The sequence below is a fragment of the Catharus ustulatus genome, chromosome 21 (genome assembly GCF_009819885.2).
Source record: "Catharus ustulatus isolate bCatUst1 chromosome 21, bCatUst1.pri.v2, whole genome shotgun sequence".
Classification (NCBI taxonomy): domain Eukaryota; kingdom Metazoa; phylum Chordata; class Aves; order Passeriformes; family Turdidae; genus Catharus; species Catharus ustulatus.
This window is the reverse complement of record NC_046241.1, coordinates 8,700,557-8,717,009: the sequence shown is the minus strand read 5'-3', so window position 1 is coordinate 8,717,009 and position 16,453 is coordinate 8,700,557. Positions and strand designations below refer to the sequence as shown.

Here is a 16,453-nt window from a genome sequence, read left to right as displayed (position 1 = left end):
CTGACCCCGCACTCCCGGTGGCGGCAAGATGGCGGCGGCCATGGCGTGGCTGCGGCGCGGCGCCTGCGGCCCGGCCCGGCGGTGAGCGCGGCCCCGACACCGCGCGGGGAGGGCACGGCGCTGGGGACAGCGGGGGGACGGGCGGGGACGGGCGGCAGCGCTCGGTACCGGCCTTGGCAGCCGCTGACGGTGTCCCGGTGTCCCTCAGGTGCGGGCTGGCGGCCGGCCGGAGCTACAGCGGCGGCAGCGCCTACCCCAGCGTGTCGCTGACGTGCCCGCTGCCCGGCGTGCCCAAGGCCGTGTTCGCGGCGGCCGAGAGCCGGGAGCGCTTCGAGACGCGGGTGACGGTGCTGGAGAACGGGCTCCGCGTCGCCTCCCAGAACAAATTCGGGCAGTTCTGCACCGTGGGCAGTGAGTACCCGGCGGGGCTGGGGGCGGCCGGTGTCACCGCGGCTCCGTGGGCAGTGAGTACCCGGCGGGGCTGGGGGCGGCCGGTGTCACCGCGGCTCCGTGGGCAGTGAGTACCCGGCGGGGCTGGGGGCGGCCGGTGTCACCGCGGCTCCCCCCGCGAGCCGGGGGTTGGGTGTTGAGGAACGGCGGTGTAAAAGTCACGCTGGTTTATTCTCTTTTCTTTACACCAGTTCTGGTAAATTCGGGATCAAGACACGAAGCGAAATACCTCAGTGGTATCTCCCACTTCTTGGAAAAGCTGGCTTTCTCTGTGAGTACTGCCCTGCATTGCCCAGGGGTCCCCAAATCTGCAGTGGGGACAGCAGCCAAGGAGGGCCTGACCCACAGGAACTGTTAAAACATCCGTGACAGCATTGCCAGAGTCACAGAATCTTAATTGCTTATCATGACTGTAATTATATTTTGAATATCTTTGTGGTTTCACCTCCAAGGCTGGCATGTAGTGATCAAACCATTTGACTGAAGGAACATAGAAGATGCTCTGGGTTACACTGAAGGGTTATAAAACAGTTATTGCTTTACTAATTAGTAACACTGGTATCTTTTTTCTTAGTCCACAGCTCAGTTTGGCAGCAAAGATGAAATTCTCCTCACCTTAGAGAAGCATGGAGGCATTTGTGACTGCCAGGCATCGAGGTGAGCTGCTCCTTCTGCTGTTACCTGTAGCACTGACAGCACTTTGAGTCTCTTTTTCTGCTGTGGAGCAGGAAAAGCCTCTTTCTGTCCCCAAGCAGCAGAAATCTGTTTGGGCTGCTGGGAAGCTACAAAAGGATGATAAAATTGAGACTTATTTAATTTCAGAAGTGTTTAATGATTAAAACAGCTTCATCTGTGATTTCCTGATACTGAGATGACACTGAATGACCCCAGAAGTGACTTCTCAGTGCAGAACCTGTTTTTTTGTTGCAGGGACACCATCATGTACGCAGTGTCTGCTGATGCCAGAGGCCTGGACACCGTGGTCAACTTGCTGGCTGATGTAACACTCCAGCCCAGGTTATCAGGTGGGGCAGCACAATCCTCTGCCTCAAAAAAACCCATTTCCAACACGTGGCTTGCTGAGAATTCTCTCAGAAGTGACCTTGAGCAGCTGGGTGTTTTGTGTAGGGGTTGCCATCCCTTGCTTTGTCTCGTTGCAGATGAGGAAATTGAGATGACCCGAATGGCCATAAGGTTTGAGCTGGAGGATCTGAACATGAGACCTGACCCAGAGCCTCTCCTCACAGAAATGATCCATGCGGTACCACCCTGGGATCCCCCCCTGCCTGCAGCCTCCTGCTGCCTTCTCTGCCTTGTCAGAGTTCTAGATTAAAAAGCAGATTTTTTGTTATTCAGTTTCTGTAGTGGGAGAATTTGAAATCCAGCATTCTCCACATGAGGGAGATTCTAACCCAAACTTAAAAAAAAAAAAAACCAAACACTGTCTGTAACTTCTCTTTGTTGATGTGGGTGACAAAATATTACTGAGGTCTCTCAGATGGGGGCTTAATTCCAAAGCAAAAAGAGGTTTAGAGAGGGATTTAGGGAAAAAACAAAGTGATGTTTGTGACTTTAATGTGTCTGTTCCCTTTTAGGCAGCCTTCAGAGACAACACAGTGGGACTGAACAGGTTCTGCCCTGTGGAAAACACGGACAAAATCAACCGGGACGTGCTGCACTCCTACCTGAGCAGTTACTACACCCCAGACAGGATGGTGCTGGCTGGGGTGGGGATTGAGCACGAGCACCTGGTGGAGTGTGCCAGGAAATACCTGCTGGGGGTGCAGCCCGTGTGGGGCTCTGGGCAGGGCAGGGCTGTGGACAGGTCCGTGGCTCAGTACACTGGGGGCATCATCAAGGTACGTGGGATTTGCTGGGATTTGCTGATTTCTCTACAGGCTTTTGCTTTTCTTAAATTATATTTCATGAGTATGAGCCCAGACTGGTCAATGACAGCTGTTAATTGGGTGGCATGATAATTATTGGGAATGTATCAAACTGGGTACAACAGCTGTGAAAGTTGGTGTTAATCTGTCTGCCTTTCCCACAGGTTGAAAAAGACATGTCAGATGTGAGTCTGGGCCCTACTCCCATCCCAGAGCTCACCCACATCATGATTGGGTTAGAGAGCTGCTCATTTTTAGTAAGTATTAACCTCAAATCCCAGGATCACTGATCCATTACACAAACATTGACATTTTTGCTGCTGCACATCAAAACAAGCAGCACTTTCCGTGACATTTTGCTGAAGGCCTTGACCTTCACACTGCTCTTGTGCTGTGGTTTTTCCTCCCCTTTACTCACCCCAGACCCTTGAGAGCTCTGCCATTACCTGAGAGTTTTTTGTTCCAATGCAGGAGGACGATTTCATTCCTTTTGCGGTGCTGAACATGATGATGGGAGGTGGTGGCTCCTTTTCAGCTGGAGGGCCTGGCAAGGGCATGTTCACCCGGCTGTACCTCAATGTGCTCAACAGGTTGGTTTGGCTTGCAGTTTAAGAACAAATCCTGTAGCAGGTTTACATAGAAAAAAAAAGCAAACCCCACCAGGTTTTACATCAATTTGTTCTGCTTGGAACGTAGGACTGGTGTGTCAGTTGGTATTTTGAGAGGGTGAAAGTAAAGGGCAGAAATGACCAGGAATTCTGTTTTCTTCTGCTAGTCCTGTCCATGCTTTACTCTGGGAATATTAACAGGATTGGCTGTGTGTTTTCCTGGGTTTGGTCTCAAGGATTCAGATGGAGAGAAAGGTAGATGTCACATGCATAAATGATCAGAGGCAGGGATTGACAATTCTCATTGCACTGCTGAGAATCCCAAAAGTGCTCTAGGAGGGTGCTCACTGTCCCACATTTAATTTTTACATTGCAAATTCTGGGTTTTCAATTTTAAAACATTGTTTGTGTACTCACAGGCACCACTGGATGTACAATGCCACCTCTTACCACCACAGCTATGAGGACACAGGTCTCCTGTGTATCCATGCCAGTGCAGATCCAAAACAGGTACAGTCCTGTGCTCAGAGACAGGAGCTCCTAAAGTCACCACCGCATCACTGAGCACCAGAGAGTTCTGTGCACACATTGTTCTGATCTTCTTTCCATGATCTGTTTTCCCCAGGTTCGGGAGATGGTGGAAATCATCACCAGGGAATTCATCCTCATGGCAGGAGCAGTGGGAGAGGTCAGCAACATATCTGAGTTTGCAGATGGTCTTGGAGATGAAATAATCCCTGGAAGTGTCCAAGGCCAGGCTGGACAGGGATTGGAGCAAGCTGGGATAGTGGAAGGTGGCCCTGCCCTGGCAGGGGGTGGGAGTGGATGAGTTTGGATTTCCAACCCAAACCAGTCTGGGAGTCTGTGAATGCATTGCACTGGCTGTGCTAGAATGGATTTTTATGGATAATTTTGTTACATGTTTCTGTAAAAGAACACAGCAATATTAGCAATGCATCCACAGAGAGAGAGGTGTCTGCAGAGCCCTTTCACATTACCTCATACTACAGAGCAGCAACTGGATATTTTATTTTTTTTTTAATTTCCTGCTCATTCACAGGTGGAACTTGAGAGAGCAAAGACACAGCTCAAGTCCATGCTCATGATGAACCTGGAGTCTCGACCAGTGATCTTTGAAGACGTGGGGAGGCAGGTTTTGGCAACAAGCACAAGGAAGCTACCTCATGAGCTCTGTGCCCTCATCAGTGAGTAGATAAAACTTTGCCTTGTGGGCAGCTGTACCTGCAGTTGTAGGTACAGTTAAAATATTCTTGTAGCACTGATGAATTACCTCTGAAAGCCTGGGGGCATAAATACTACAGAAATATATTTCAAACTGAGCTTAATTGCTTTCAAGCTAACACAGGGCTTATTTGAGTCAGAAGGAAGGGAAAATGAGAATCATGGTAGAGAAAATATGGAGTTGGATTTTTGAGCATCAGCCCAAAGCTGCTTTGTGCTGTTCACAATGGAGGTGTCACAGCTCTGCCTTTTTTCTGTCTGCAGGTCAGGTGAAACCCACTGATATCAAGAGGGTGGTGACTAAGATGCTGCATAAGAAGCCAGCAGTGGCTGCCCTGGGTGACCTGACAGATCTGCCCACCTATGAGCACATCCAGGCCGCCCTCTCCAGCAAGGACGGGCGGCTGCCGCGGCTCTACCGCCTCTTCCGGTAGAGCAGCACCTCCTCCTGCCCCACTCCAAATCCCTTCTTTTTTAATGGTTTTTTTTTTTTTTAATCTCATGTTGCTGTACCACCCTCCCTCCCCCCAATGCTCCCAGGCATTCTGTGCAGCCGTGGAGCTGAGCAAAGCTGCTTTGGAGCACTGGACTGTGAAGAGCTGGTGGAAGGAGCTGGCTCTGGAGGAGGAGTTTGACCCTCTGAGAAGGTTACAAGAGAAGATGGGTGTTGACACCTTCTCTTGGCTTTTGGGAGAACAGAGCAAGCCAAAATATTCATCAGCTACAATGAAAGCACATCTCTGAGCAGTTATTGTCTCTTCATCACCCCAGCAGTGGAAGTGGGGCTACCACTGTGCCCTTCCTGAGGAATGTGTGGCACTTTAAACAGCTTGGCTTACATATCTGAATTCAAAGAATATTTTTAACTGTTACCAAGATGAATAAAGACTGCTCAGACTGAATTAGGAAAATAATAGTTACTGTCCTTGTGAAGTTAGGCAAAAAGTTTCCTGCAATCCAGGTTTTGTTACAAATCATGGATCCATTTCATCAGTGCAATTCACCATCTGACAAGGAGTCACCACCTGGGAATCATCTTGCTAGAGCTCCCAGGAAAGCAGACCCATGACAGAACCAATTTTCTGTGGAGTTCCTCTGCAGAGGTGCTGTACATAATGGACACTTACTTGAGAACAAGACCGATCCTATTCTTTAGGTTTTTCACTTGGACATGAACTGCTAAAAATAAAAAGTTCTTTTCCTCCAGAATTTCTATACAGTTATTAAAGGAGTTGCTGCTGCTGCACCTTAAACTTGTGCCTCATTTCCCCACTGTCACCCAGATGGACTTAAGGCCTTGAAAAAAGGAGACACAATCAGTCTCACAGCAGAGATGTGGCTCAGCTGGAAGTCAAGATAACAAAATCACAACTGACACCACGTCACAGAAAGCCAAGTGCCACTCGTGACATGCTGAAGAAATGGAGACTCAAAGGAGGAATAAAACACTGGATTTCTATAATCCCCTAATAAAAACACAAGACAGCTGCACTGCAGCTCTTCACTGCTAGGTGTGTATGGTAAGGAGCAATCCAGCTGGGAGCAGAGGCTGCTGGTACCTGCTTTACCCCATCCTGTCCTCGTGCAACTCAAAGGAAACATTGCATTGCTTCCTGCAGAGCCCACAGTGTGGAAGCCCTGTTGTGTATGCTTGTCAGGAAATAAAGAGACCTCTGAACAACCAGAGCAAGTAGTAAGAGTTCTGAAATTGATCTGCCAAGGGTTTCCTGAACTGGCAAGTGGAGCATGCTTTGTTCAATGCAAACAATTACAGAGAAATCTGTTCCACCCCTCCAACTGAAGACAAGTGGCCCAGGTCACCCAAACACACACCATGCAAAGAACTCTGGTTCTGACAACAATAAAAGCTGGTTCTCAGTTAAGGTATTGCATTAATTTATTTTTTATTCCTTTAAAAAGAAAGGAAATCCAAATACCTGATGGCTACAGACAGGTCAGTGCCATAAATGTACCGCAGAACAGGAGCCTGTCTTGGACAGGTTGCATAGGCAGCAGCACTTCCTCCAAGGTGTTTGCATGATGTTTTAGGTCCTAAGGTGATTAATGATCCCATCTGTGCCCATGAGGAGTTCTTAGTTATTAGCTGTACTTAACATTTTACCAGTGCCACACTGGTCCTTGTAGGATATATAGCCTTAAGACAACACTACTTCAAAAATAGCAAGTTATTCACAGTTTACTGATCTGGAAAAATAAAACCAAAAGGAATTGACTGTGATTGGAGGTAATGGAGCTGTGTGGAGCTGAGTGGCTGCAGTTGCTCTGCAAACCTCCCTGGTGCACTCACTTGGAATCACTTTGGTGAAACATCACACAGTGCCCTGTTCTCAGATAAATTCCAACTGCTGCTGCTGAAGGCAGGTAGTGCTTAATCAGCCCTGGGGGGGACAAGTGAGTTCAGGAAGGGATTGCTTCAAGCAGTCTCAGCAGACAGATATATGGCCTGAGAGTTTGGTATTTACCCCCTTAGGAATAGAAGGCCTATAGAATGATTATTGAAAGGCAATGTTTCTACACTTCAATGTACAGGAGTACATTCACACACAATTTGCTGTAGAGGGCCCAAAGAGCCCAACACAGGAGCACCATCCATACACAGGACTGCCATGAACTGGTCCCTCTTACTCCTTGTACAGAATACCAACAGTTGGCTACAGAGAAGGAGCAAACCCAACCCCACACTGGATGGAAGTTAACCTGACCAAACCAAAGAGACAAACAAAGAATTCACCTTTCTGCAGACTTTTCTTAGGTCCCCTGCCCTGGGTGATGCCAGTTCCAGCAGCTGTGCCCCTGCATGGAGGGGAACCAAAGGTCTGCACCCAGTGGCTTCCTAAGACAGTCTGGTTAAAAATAAATCAATTACACCAGTTGGGATGGATGTCTTAAATAACTGACTCCTTTTCTTCGGCAGAAGCACTTGAGCTACATGGATTAGCTCATGCAAATGAATCCAGGATGAGGTTTAAGACATTCTTCACAAGCCACAGCATCTGCCAGGGGTGCTTATGCAGACAATTCCCTGCAGAGTTTGCCATGGCCTGAAATCCTCTTTTGGGGCACCTCTACCACGAGCACTGCAGAGCTTTCAGCTCAAGAAATGCTACATATGCTGCTGGATCTTTGGTCCTTCTGTTCGCGGCGTTTCAGGAGCTCCCTTGTAGCCCTCCTCCTTATTCCAATCAAATACAGATCTCTGTCAAACAGCCCTGCAGCCAGGGGGATGCTGCAACAGGAACACAAGTCAGCAGGTCAGGGCACAAATAAATCCTTGTTTGCCCAGTATTTCCCTATTACTTCATACAACAAAGGCCACAAATCTGATTTTTACTTTCTTAAGGCATTCATCTGCTGCTGGGGGAGGAACAAGAGTTGTTCTTCCACAGCAGCAAGTTAAGGTTTTCCACAATACTTTAAAATGCTTATAAAAGGGAAATGTACTTTAAATTTTAGCATGGACTGCTTTCATATATAGAGGACTTTCTTATTCACTTAAACTAAAACCTACTCATTTGAAAAGCTAAACCAGATTAGTGCTAACTTGGTGTATTCACTGGTGTGGTTCACCTCAACAATTCTTACCTTGGTCTGCTTTAGAGAGGCCAGAGAAACCTGAGCAGCCCATCACACACTGCTATTTAATGGATATTTAATACCCAGAAACAAAAATTCCCATTGTAATTGCACTGCTGACCAAATACTTTGAGAAAGCACTTTTCTAGATATTCAGGTCTTGAAATCCCTGATTATTTTACTCACAAAAAAGAGAATCATTCCAAACCAAATTTTCTAAGGAGTTCTACTAATACAAAAGCCAACAGTAGGACATTAGAACTTGGGAGGATCTCAAAATACTCCAGTGACATCCAGCTGTGCTGAACTGCAGCCACCACTGGGGAGGGAAAACAGAAGTGAGGGAAAGAGGAAGAGAAGAGGAAAGCTGCCCATGCTGATAGGGAAAACAGAGAGCTGCATCTCAGCTAAAACACAGATTTCTATTCCATTCCTGTGGGCTCTGTTTATCCCCCTCAGAAGGATTAAAGCAGCAGGGATTTCAGCTGTCAGTGCAAGGTTTAAGCTCTTACTACTCTGACCACCAGCATGGGTAAAACCCAACGAGGCCTGCAGGGACAGACACAGGAGAATGTCCTCAGGATCACTGGAGCCAGGACAATCCTGTGGAGCTGCAGGAGGTACTCACTTGTCTCTGCCAGGCCTCACTTTGACACGAAACAAGGCAAACACAGGCCTGTGGTCTGAGGTTCTGATGACAGGACAGGAGGAATATTTGACAGCCTGGATGTCGTCCTTGTAGCGGCTGCGGAACACGACTCGGTCCTGGAGGCAGGGACAGGGGGGACAGTGGTGGAGACTCCATCACAAGAGACAAATCCATTCATTCATCACACTCCACTCAATGAAATGAATGTGTCCTTGGATGGGGATCCATTCATGAAATGTCTGATCCCAACAGTTGTTCTTTGCCAGCTCTGAGCCCACTCAGGATGTAAGGCAGGGAAAATAAGGTGAACAGCCTGTGCCAAACAATCCCTGTTCCCACAGATCCAACTATCCTTTCTTCCAGAAGTCCCAGCTGCCCTTAAGCAATAAATCTCAGCACAACTGAATCCCCTTTGACTTCTGAAATCATCCCTTACCGTGTAGGAGGGAGTCCTTTGTTTGGAAGTGGAGTCATAGCTGTCCTTTCCTATATCAAACTTGTAGGAAGGACGGAAATGGATATCAGCCTCCTGGAATCCTTTGAAAATGGACCCTGTAAGGGAAGGGAAAAACAGCCTGAACAAACTCCTCCCTCCTGAGAATTGAGCACCGTTTCTGCTAATGCTGGCTGGAAACAACAGCCATGTACATCCCAGAAAAACCTGGGCCTGGGCTCCAGAAAGGGAGCAAGCTCCAGCCCTGACATGGAGAGGATAAAAAATAGCCAGTGGCTGTTAAGTCAGTGGTCAGTCAAACAAAGACCCGGTCCATGCACTTCCCCTTCCACTGAAAGCTTGTGCTGTTCTGCAGATGCTGTTCAAATCTAAACTCCCTGGACACTGGGACAGAATGATGCCCAGGTTATGGAGGAGTCAGATGAAACAGCAGCAAATGGTTTGGGAAGGTCACATTAAACAGAGCAAACTGCTACAGCCAGAGGTCCCTTGACACACTGCCACTGTGTCTGCCAGCTGCTGAGTCCCTTTGTTAGGGAGTTAACCAAGGAAAGCAGGAAAGGTCACAGGAAATGGGGGCTAGGCTGGCATCACTCCTGTGTGACACTGCCACTGTATCTGCCAGCTGCTGAGTTCCATTTTTAGGGAGCTTAACCAAAGAAAGCAGGAAAGGTCTCCAGGAAGTGAAGCTGCCATCACTCCTGTGTGTAGGCATCTTTGTTTCTGCAGAGGAGGGACACAAAGAGCTGCCCCTTACCCCGACTCATCTCACTGGTCAGCTGGTCATAGAGCAGCAGCTTGGACACGTCTGTGTCGGGGTGCTGGCTCAGGATGGAATCCACAGTCTCCCGATCCTTGTTCAGCCGGAAGTTGAAGTCACCAAACCAGAAAACTTCATCAAACCGAGTTGTGACATCACCTGCAAATTCACACCACAGGTGTTCAAGGGATGCTGCTGAATGAGTTTGAGGAACAGGAACAAATCCTTTCTTTTCTCTCCCTGGAGGTGTGATATTGAGTATGTTTTCTGCCTGTGATCATCACTGAATGTGGTAATTAACAACCCAGAACAGAAATGTTAAAAACCACAGAAAAAGCTGAAAAGAGACCAAACTATCTACAGGACCTAGCACCAGAGGGAACACAAAAAGCTCATGCTACACTGCAGATAAAGAGTGTATTCAATTTCCTAATAAAAGGACCTAATTATTTATGTAGGCATCAGGTTGTCAGCACAGTATTAGAAAACAATAATGGCCTTTGGCAAACAATGCTCTGACCTGTGTACATGCAGAGTGACATAAGCCTTATTCTCTTAAATTTTGAAATAAAGTAATTCCAAATTGCTCTAGAAAACACTTGGAAAATGAAACACACCTGTAATATTCATAATAATTAAACCAAAATTATCATACTGCTAAAAAATATATCACATAAAAATTCCCTTTTGAATTCTCTCTCTCCCATTTAATTTTTCTCAAATTCCCAATTTCAAGAAAAAAAAAATCATGGGAGTAATAACCATCCTCAGACCAAAAAGATCTGTTTTTACAGTCTCAAATGATCACTCTTCTTGTGTCTTTCTCAGTGCAGAGACAATGCACAGACTCTGCTGGTCTGGGCTCCCCACACTCATGGTTTCACACTTACTAGAACTGGATCGATATGGATTTGTGTCTGGAACATTCTTGGGAAGTGTAAGGGCTTGAATGGTTTTATTGTAGTCCAGTTTCCTCTCATTCACTTTACTGTCCCCAGCTGCAAGACACAAAGCCCATTACTGTCAACAATGAATCATTTTCATTCAATGACCATCTTTGGTTATACCAGGAGCTTCCAAAGGGTATCAGACATTTGCCACATGTGAAATGTGACACTCTGGAGTGTCTGCACTGAATAATGATGGCAGAAAAAACGTGGAAATGGAGATACACTAGTGCAGAGTTAATTTCTGTCTCCATAAACACAGTTCTTTTGTAAGTTTGTCACCAAACAATCCTCCCTTATCCTTCTCAGCTCAGCAATCCTGAGCTTTGGCTTCAGCCTGCCCTGCTTTTTCACCTCTGTACAGCTCCCTCCCCTCCTCTCTCAACCAGGACACTTGTAGCAAGATTGCAAATGTCTCACATGTGAAGTGGGAGGTGATGAAGAGAAAGGAGGTCCCAAAAAACGTGAAGCTGATTCCCAGAGCTCCCTTGGTTTTGATCTGGGACACGATTCGAGTTGTCACCGTGGCATACTCCACTTCTGGAAGGAGGAAAACAAAATGCTGTTACTGGAACACTTGTGGCACTGAGCAGGGAGGTGAGGAGAGTGTTGTTACAATATGGTTGGAAACCAAGAAAGCAGCCCAGCTTCTCAGGCTGCTCGAGCCTGGCTCTCAGGCTCTTCAAAAAACACAAACCCAAAACAAAAATATAACACCTGTGGTGTACATGACTAACCTCACAAACTGAGTTTCTAGGAGTGTCTTCTCCTCTGTCTAATAAAATGTCTGTAAATTGTTTTCCACAATGTACACTATTTAAATTTTAAAAATTTCTTTCAATAAATGCTCTTTTTTTACTCGTCTAAAAAAGTTACCTTGTTACTGTAACTATCACCACTCAAAAACCGCTAACACAGTAACAGGAGAGGGAGAAGGGCTGGGCACAGGCTGGCAGCAGTGCCTCCAGCTCAGCACACACCTGAGCAGAACCAGATGAGGTCCCTGCGGATGAACACGGACATGTAGAGCACTCCATGAGCAGCTGAGTGCAGCAGGACGTAGTGGGGGCCCAGGGTCTCCTGCAGGCGGATCTCCCACTCTCTTCTGCAGGAAAGAACAACAGCTGGATCACACAGACAGTACAGGAGACAACAACCAGGAGAGCACATCAGCACTGTGCACACAGAGCAATCCCTCTCACACACAATATCAAGCCACAAGCAAAACCTCCCTGCACTGAGCTAAGGGGTGGCTGCTGAGGTGCCACAGAAATCAGCAGAGCTTTGGCATCAGGATGAAATTCTGTACACCCAGAGATGCTGTTCCATCCCTGGAAGTGTTCAGGGTCAGGTTGCACAGGGCTTGGAGCACCCTGGTCTGGTGCAAGGTGTCCCTGCCCACTGGATGGGCTTTAATGTCCCTTCCAACCCAAACCATTCTGGGATTTTATGATTTACAGATCTCTGTGACTTTTTCCTCTAAATTTTCCTCTGACTTTTTCCTCCCATTTCCTCTGGTGCTCATGCAAAAGAATTCAGTCTTGTTAAATGGGTTGATTATTGAAAATACTAGGAATGTAATGGAGACTATTTCTAGTCTAAATCAAAGCAAAATTATTAGTTAACAATAAAAGAAGATGGTTCATTACATTGTTTTTGCTACCTGTCTGGACAGCCTTCTTGAACCCCAATGACATACATGTCCTGGGCAAAGTCTGGATCTGTTGGCAATAAGAAGTCATCCAGATTCACTGGAAGTTCCTATTACATAAGAAATTTAAAACAAAAAGAAAGAAAAGCAGTATTAGTTATGCAAAAATTTACTAGAAAAATACCTTGTCATTTGACAAGGTTGACAAGGAACATAGGAAAGCATCACCCCAGTCCTCTCAGCAGAGCTGGGGTAACTTTACTGCTGCCAAAGAAACTGTGAAGATTTCTGTGCACCCACCTTCTGCCCCTGCATGTTCCAGGTGGCCACAAAGATTCCCATATTCCGGTCAGGGAAATATCTGCTGAGTTCTTCTGCTCCCATTAAGGCACCACTTGCCAGAAGGCTGCCTTCCAAATAGCTCCTGTGGACAGAAGAGCCAAAAAAGAGCACCTAAGGAAAGGGCATGGTAGCTTATTGATGAATGATGTTTGATTATTGAAGTAATCAGGAATGCACCTTTAAGAAGAAGGAATTTAGTATTTATAAATTGTTCTGCTTGCTTAAAGTTCCTTCCAAAGCCACGACATGAGGGTGATGCTGCTCAAGTTCTGGCAAGCCATCCAAAGTCTTCAGTCCCCCAAAAACTCATCCAGACACAAAACAAAGAAATTGGTTTGATAACCTCAGGCTGCCCAGAGGAGTTGTGGCTGCCCCTGGAACAGGGGACAGGGCTTGGAGCAGCCTGGGACAGTGGGAGGTGTCCCTGCTCCCTGGCAGTGGATGAGCTTTGAGGTTCCTTCCACCCAAATAATTTTGTGATTCTTATCCCATTAAGTTTGAATACCTTGAAGCAGCTCAGTTTACTTTTAACACAAAACCAGCTCCACCATTCCCAGCGTTCTGGCATCAGGTTTCTCCTAACCAAAAACTCAAACTCACATCCTTCCTTCAATGCAGCTCATCAGCTTCAAGAAAAAAAAAATTATTGAGCCTGAGGTCTCAAAACATCCCCTTTGGGAAGGGCAGATGCATCCCACAGCACCTGCCTCTCTGGAAGGACACATTTACAGAGGTGAGGGATGCTGGCACAGGGACTGCATGTTGAATAAGCATTTGTAATCTTGCTTAAGCTCTGCAAATAATGATGAGAGAATAACGTCAGGGAGTTCTGGGCAACCCAACACTGCTGGCCTGGCTCCTGCTGCTTCAGAAAGGAATGAGGAAGAAAACTCTCACGGCAAACAAGTAACAATCTATCTTCGGGGCTTTTTTTGCCAGATAGTAACACTTGAATTCGTCTCAGAATTATTTTGTTTCTACTACTGACTCCCACACTTTGCATCAATGATTAGATCTTTCCCTGCTGGAGAAGCTGGGGCAGAGGAGCTCCTGTGGGATACTGGAGTAGTTCCCAGCACATAATTTGATCCTGCCAGAAACCAAACAAGTGGAACATCTGCTCAGCACCTCACAGGACTGTGATAATGCAGCATGACAATCTCAATTTAAAGTATCTGGCGTTCTTTTTGCCTGTAATTAATCATTTTGGTTCAAGCCCAATGTATTTGTAGGTTTTTCCAAAGAAACTGCTGGCATGCACAGCCTTTACTTCTTAATTCTCAAGCCAGATTATGTTAATATTACAAGCAAACTGACAGCAAATCAGACTTGTATTTATGAAAATATTTATCTAAAAGGAGCAAATGCAGAGTATTTGTACTGATCTCTTTATCTTCCAACTCTCTGCACAGCAGGTTAAATAACACAGAACAGCTTTTGTGCTTTACCAGGAGCTCAGAAGTTCCCTGCCCCTGCCCAGTGGGATCCTCCTCCCTGCTGACACCCCAAAAACGAGGAGTAAAGCTGGGGCAGCCCTACCTGCTGCGAACATCCTTGGCTCTGATGGGAGTGAGCACGCTGAAGGTGGATTTCATGGAATCTGTGGAGCAATTGTCATAGAGAGTCCCATTGCCCTGCAGCCTGGAGTCGCTGAGGCTGCTGCTCACCCTCCCAAACTTGTGCTGAGAATAATGTCGGTAATCCAGACAATCTGAGTCGATCCTATTAGCTGTCCTCAGCGAGTGGGAGGCCACGTTGAGCTCCATGGGGGGAGGCAGGGGGCGGGCCGGCATGATTTGGGACAGCCGGGGTTTGCCTCCCGCGAACCCCTTTCCCCGCAGGAGCCCCCCAAAGGCACTGGAGATCTCGGAGGCTCGTTTGCCCAGGTCCGAGGTGCCTCCCCTGCTCTTCCCTCCGGGACTGGCTTCCAAGGCGTCTGGTGAACTGTGCAAGGATTCCTGCTGGCAGCAGGGATTGCAGGGGCTGGCCCTGCCCCTGGTGGGAGGGCTGGGGGACGCTTCCTGCAGGGAACCATTGGAGGAGCTCGTGTCGTTGGGATCAGTCAGACTTTCCTGGCTTGTCCTAAATCGTCTCCACTTCCTCCAGCTCTTTTCATCCAGGGATGCAGCACGTTCCAGCCGGGGCTTCCGAGGGGGCCTTGGAGTGATGGATCTAATTTTCATATTGGCTTTGAGTTCTTCCGGCAGAAGCTTTAAGGTCTCACTTATGGGCGTGCCTATTTTCGGAGGTGCCCCATCACCTCCAGCATCCTTTTTGGCTGCTTTTCCAGCTTTTTTTGCCTGCAGGTCCTGTACTGCTCCACCCTCCACGCTCCGAGTAAGACACACCCTTGGGTGCTGCGGAAATCCATTCGGGGTACTCATTGTCCCCCAGGTAGAGGCTGCAGGTGCTGCCCCAGATGCAAAGTTCCTCAAAGCATAGTTTCCTTCCCTTTATCACCCTGTGGGTTCACAGGGCTTTACTCAGCCAGCAAGACATGGGAATTGCAGACAGCTCAGCCTTTAGCTGGGGATGAAGGGCAGGTGAATGTGCAGGCAGATGCATTGTCTGCTAAATTCCAACGCTTGGGACACCTGGATTCCCCCAAGAGAAAGACGTAAGAATGAAAAGTTATCGAGCTGCAAACTGCACACCGTGATCAAAAAGCATCTCCTGCAGGACCTCCCTCTAGCACAACTCACACCTTAACGTGACCTTGCTAGAAAATCTGTTATTTCCTTTTTTTTCCCCAAAAGCAGAGCAGGGTGATGTAGACATCAGGGCCGTGTACACCTTTCTTTAAGGACAGCACCCAAGGAAACGCAGGCTGCACAGAAAGCACAGCTCCTTGTCCTTGCTGCACGCACGGCCTCACCAGCACCGCCTGCCCGAGGCCAGGAAATTTCCAGCGATGCCACAGCCTGGAAATCGCTGCCGCCTTCTCCCGCCTTGCACCAACCCCGTTGTCACCGAGAGAACACCCCAGGGGCGGCTTTAGGCAGGGAAACAAGCTTCGAGCGCATTTGTACACGGGGGAAGCACCTCGTCATTCTGCGGCTAGAATCCCCCGGCCCTGGCAGGGAAACAACACGGGGTGAGCGCGGGTCCGGCACCGAGGGGCCGGGGCAGGGTGGACCCGAGTGGGCAGGACGGGCCCGGCCCTCACCCTCACCCTCACCCCCTCACCCTCACCGCGGCCGCGCCTCCGCCCGCCGGGGCCGCCCCTTCCTCGCGGGTCTCACCGCTTCCTCACGGCTCCTCGCCGCTCTCCGTGGCCGCAGCGCTCGCTGCCGGTGCCCGTCCCGGTCCCCGTTCCGGTGCCGGTCCCCGTTTCGCTGCCGGTCCCCGTGCGGCCGCCCCGGCCCGGCCGTGGTAACGGGGGCAGCGCTGGGCCCGCCCCGCCCGCAGCGCCCCCCGGCGGCCGGAGGAGCGCGCGGCAGCAGCGGCCGCGCAAAGTCGCGACTGTCGCGACACGGGAGGAAGGCGGCGTTTAAAAAGCAGGTTAAAATAAAGGAGGTATACCTAAAGGAGTTTAAAAGTTGCCCATAAAAGCGGCGATTTTGAATATTTCAGTACAAACAGTGGTGGTAGAATCACAGAGTGGGGTGGCAGGGACCTTGGAGATCGCAGGTTCCAGCTTTGCCCATGGACAGGACTCACCTTCCGCAGGCTCCCAGCCCTGTCCAGCCCGGCCTTGGACACTCACAGCGATGGGGCAGCACAGCTCTGTGCCTCTTCACCCTCCTAGGGAAGGATTTCTTCCCAACATCACATCTAAACCTGCTCCAGTCAAACCATTCCAAACACCAAACACTCCAGGCTGTCTTTCCTCACACACATCATTCCCAAAGAAACAAAAAAGGTTCCTCC

At 48.4% G+C, this 16,453-nt stretch overlaps 2 protein-coding genes across 2 annotated transcripts; one reads left to right on the top strand and one right to left on the bottom strand.

Moving 5' to 3' along the window:
- The first annotated feature begins 28 nt into the window (after positions 1-28).
- On the top strand, positions 29-5,872 carry PMPCA (peptidase, mitochondrial processing subunit alpha). The gene is made up of 13 exons (XM_033077842.1): positions 29-81; positions 209-411; positions 642-721; positions 1,025-1,107; positions 1,381-1,475; positions 1,611-1,711; positions 2,046-2,309; positions 2,501-2,593; positions 2,808-2,926; positions 3,364-3,454; positions 3,570-3,632; positions 4,005-4,149; positions 4,451-5,872. Exons 1-13 carry the CDS (start codon positions 29-31, stop codon positions 4,618-4,620), a joined length of 1,560 nt encoding a protein of 519 aa, XP_032933733.1. The 3' UTR covers positions 4,621-5,872.
- A 193-nt stretch (positions 5,873-6,065) lies between these two features.
- INPP5E (inositol polyphosphate-5-phosphatase E) lies at positions 6,066-15,926 on the bottom strand. Its single transcript, XM_033077553.1, has 11 exons — positions 15,826-15,926; positions 14,123-15,177; positions 12,542-12,665; positions 12,254-12,351; positions 11,571-11,695; positions 11,011-11,130; positions 10,534-10,641; positions 9,641-9,802; positions 8,866-8,981; positions 8,409-8,545; positions 6,066-7,433 (listed from the first exon to the last, which is right to left on the bottom strand). Exons 2-11 carry the CDS (start codon positions 14,965-14,967, stop codon positions 7,301-7,303), a joined length of 1,968 nt encoding a protein of 655 aa, XP_032933444.1. The 5' UTR covers positions 14,968-15,177; positions 15,826-15,926; the 3' UTR covers positions 6,066-7,300.
- Positions 15,927-16,453: the final 527 nt, after the last annotated feature.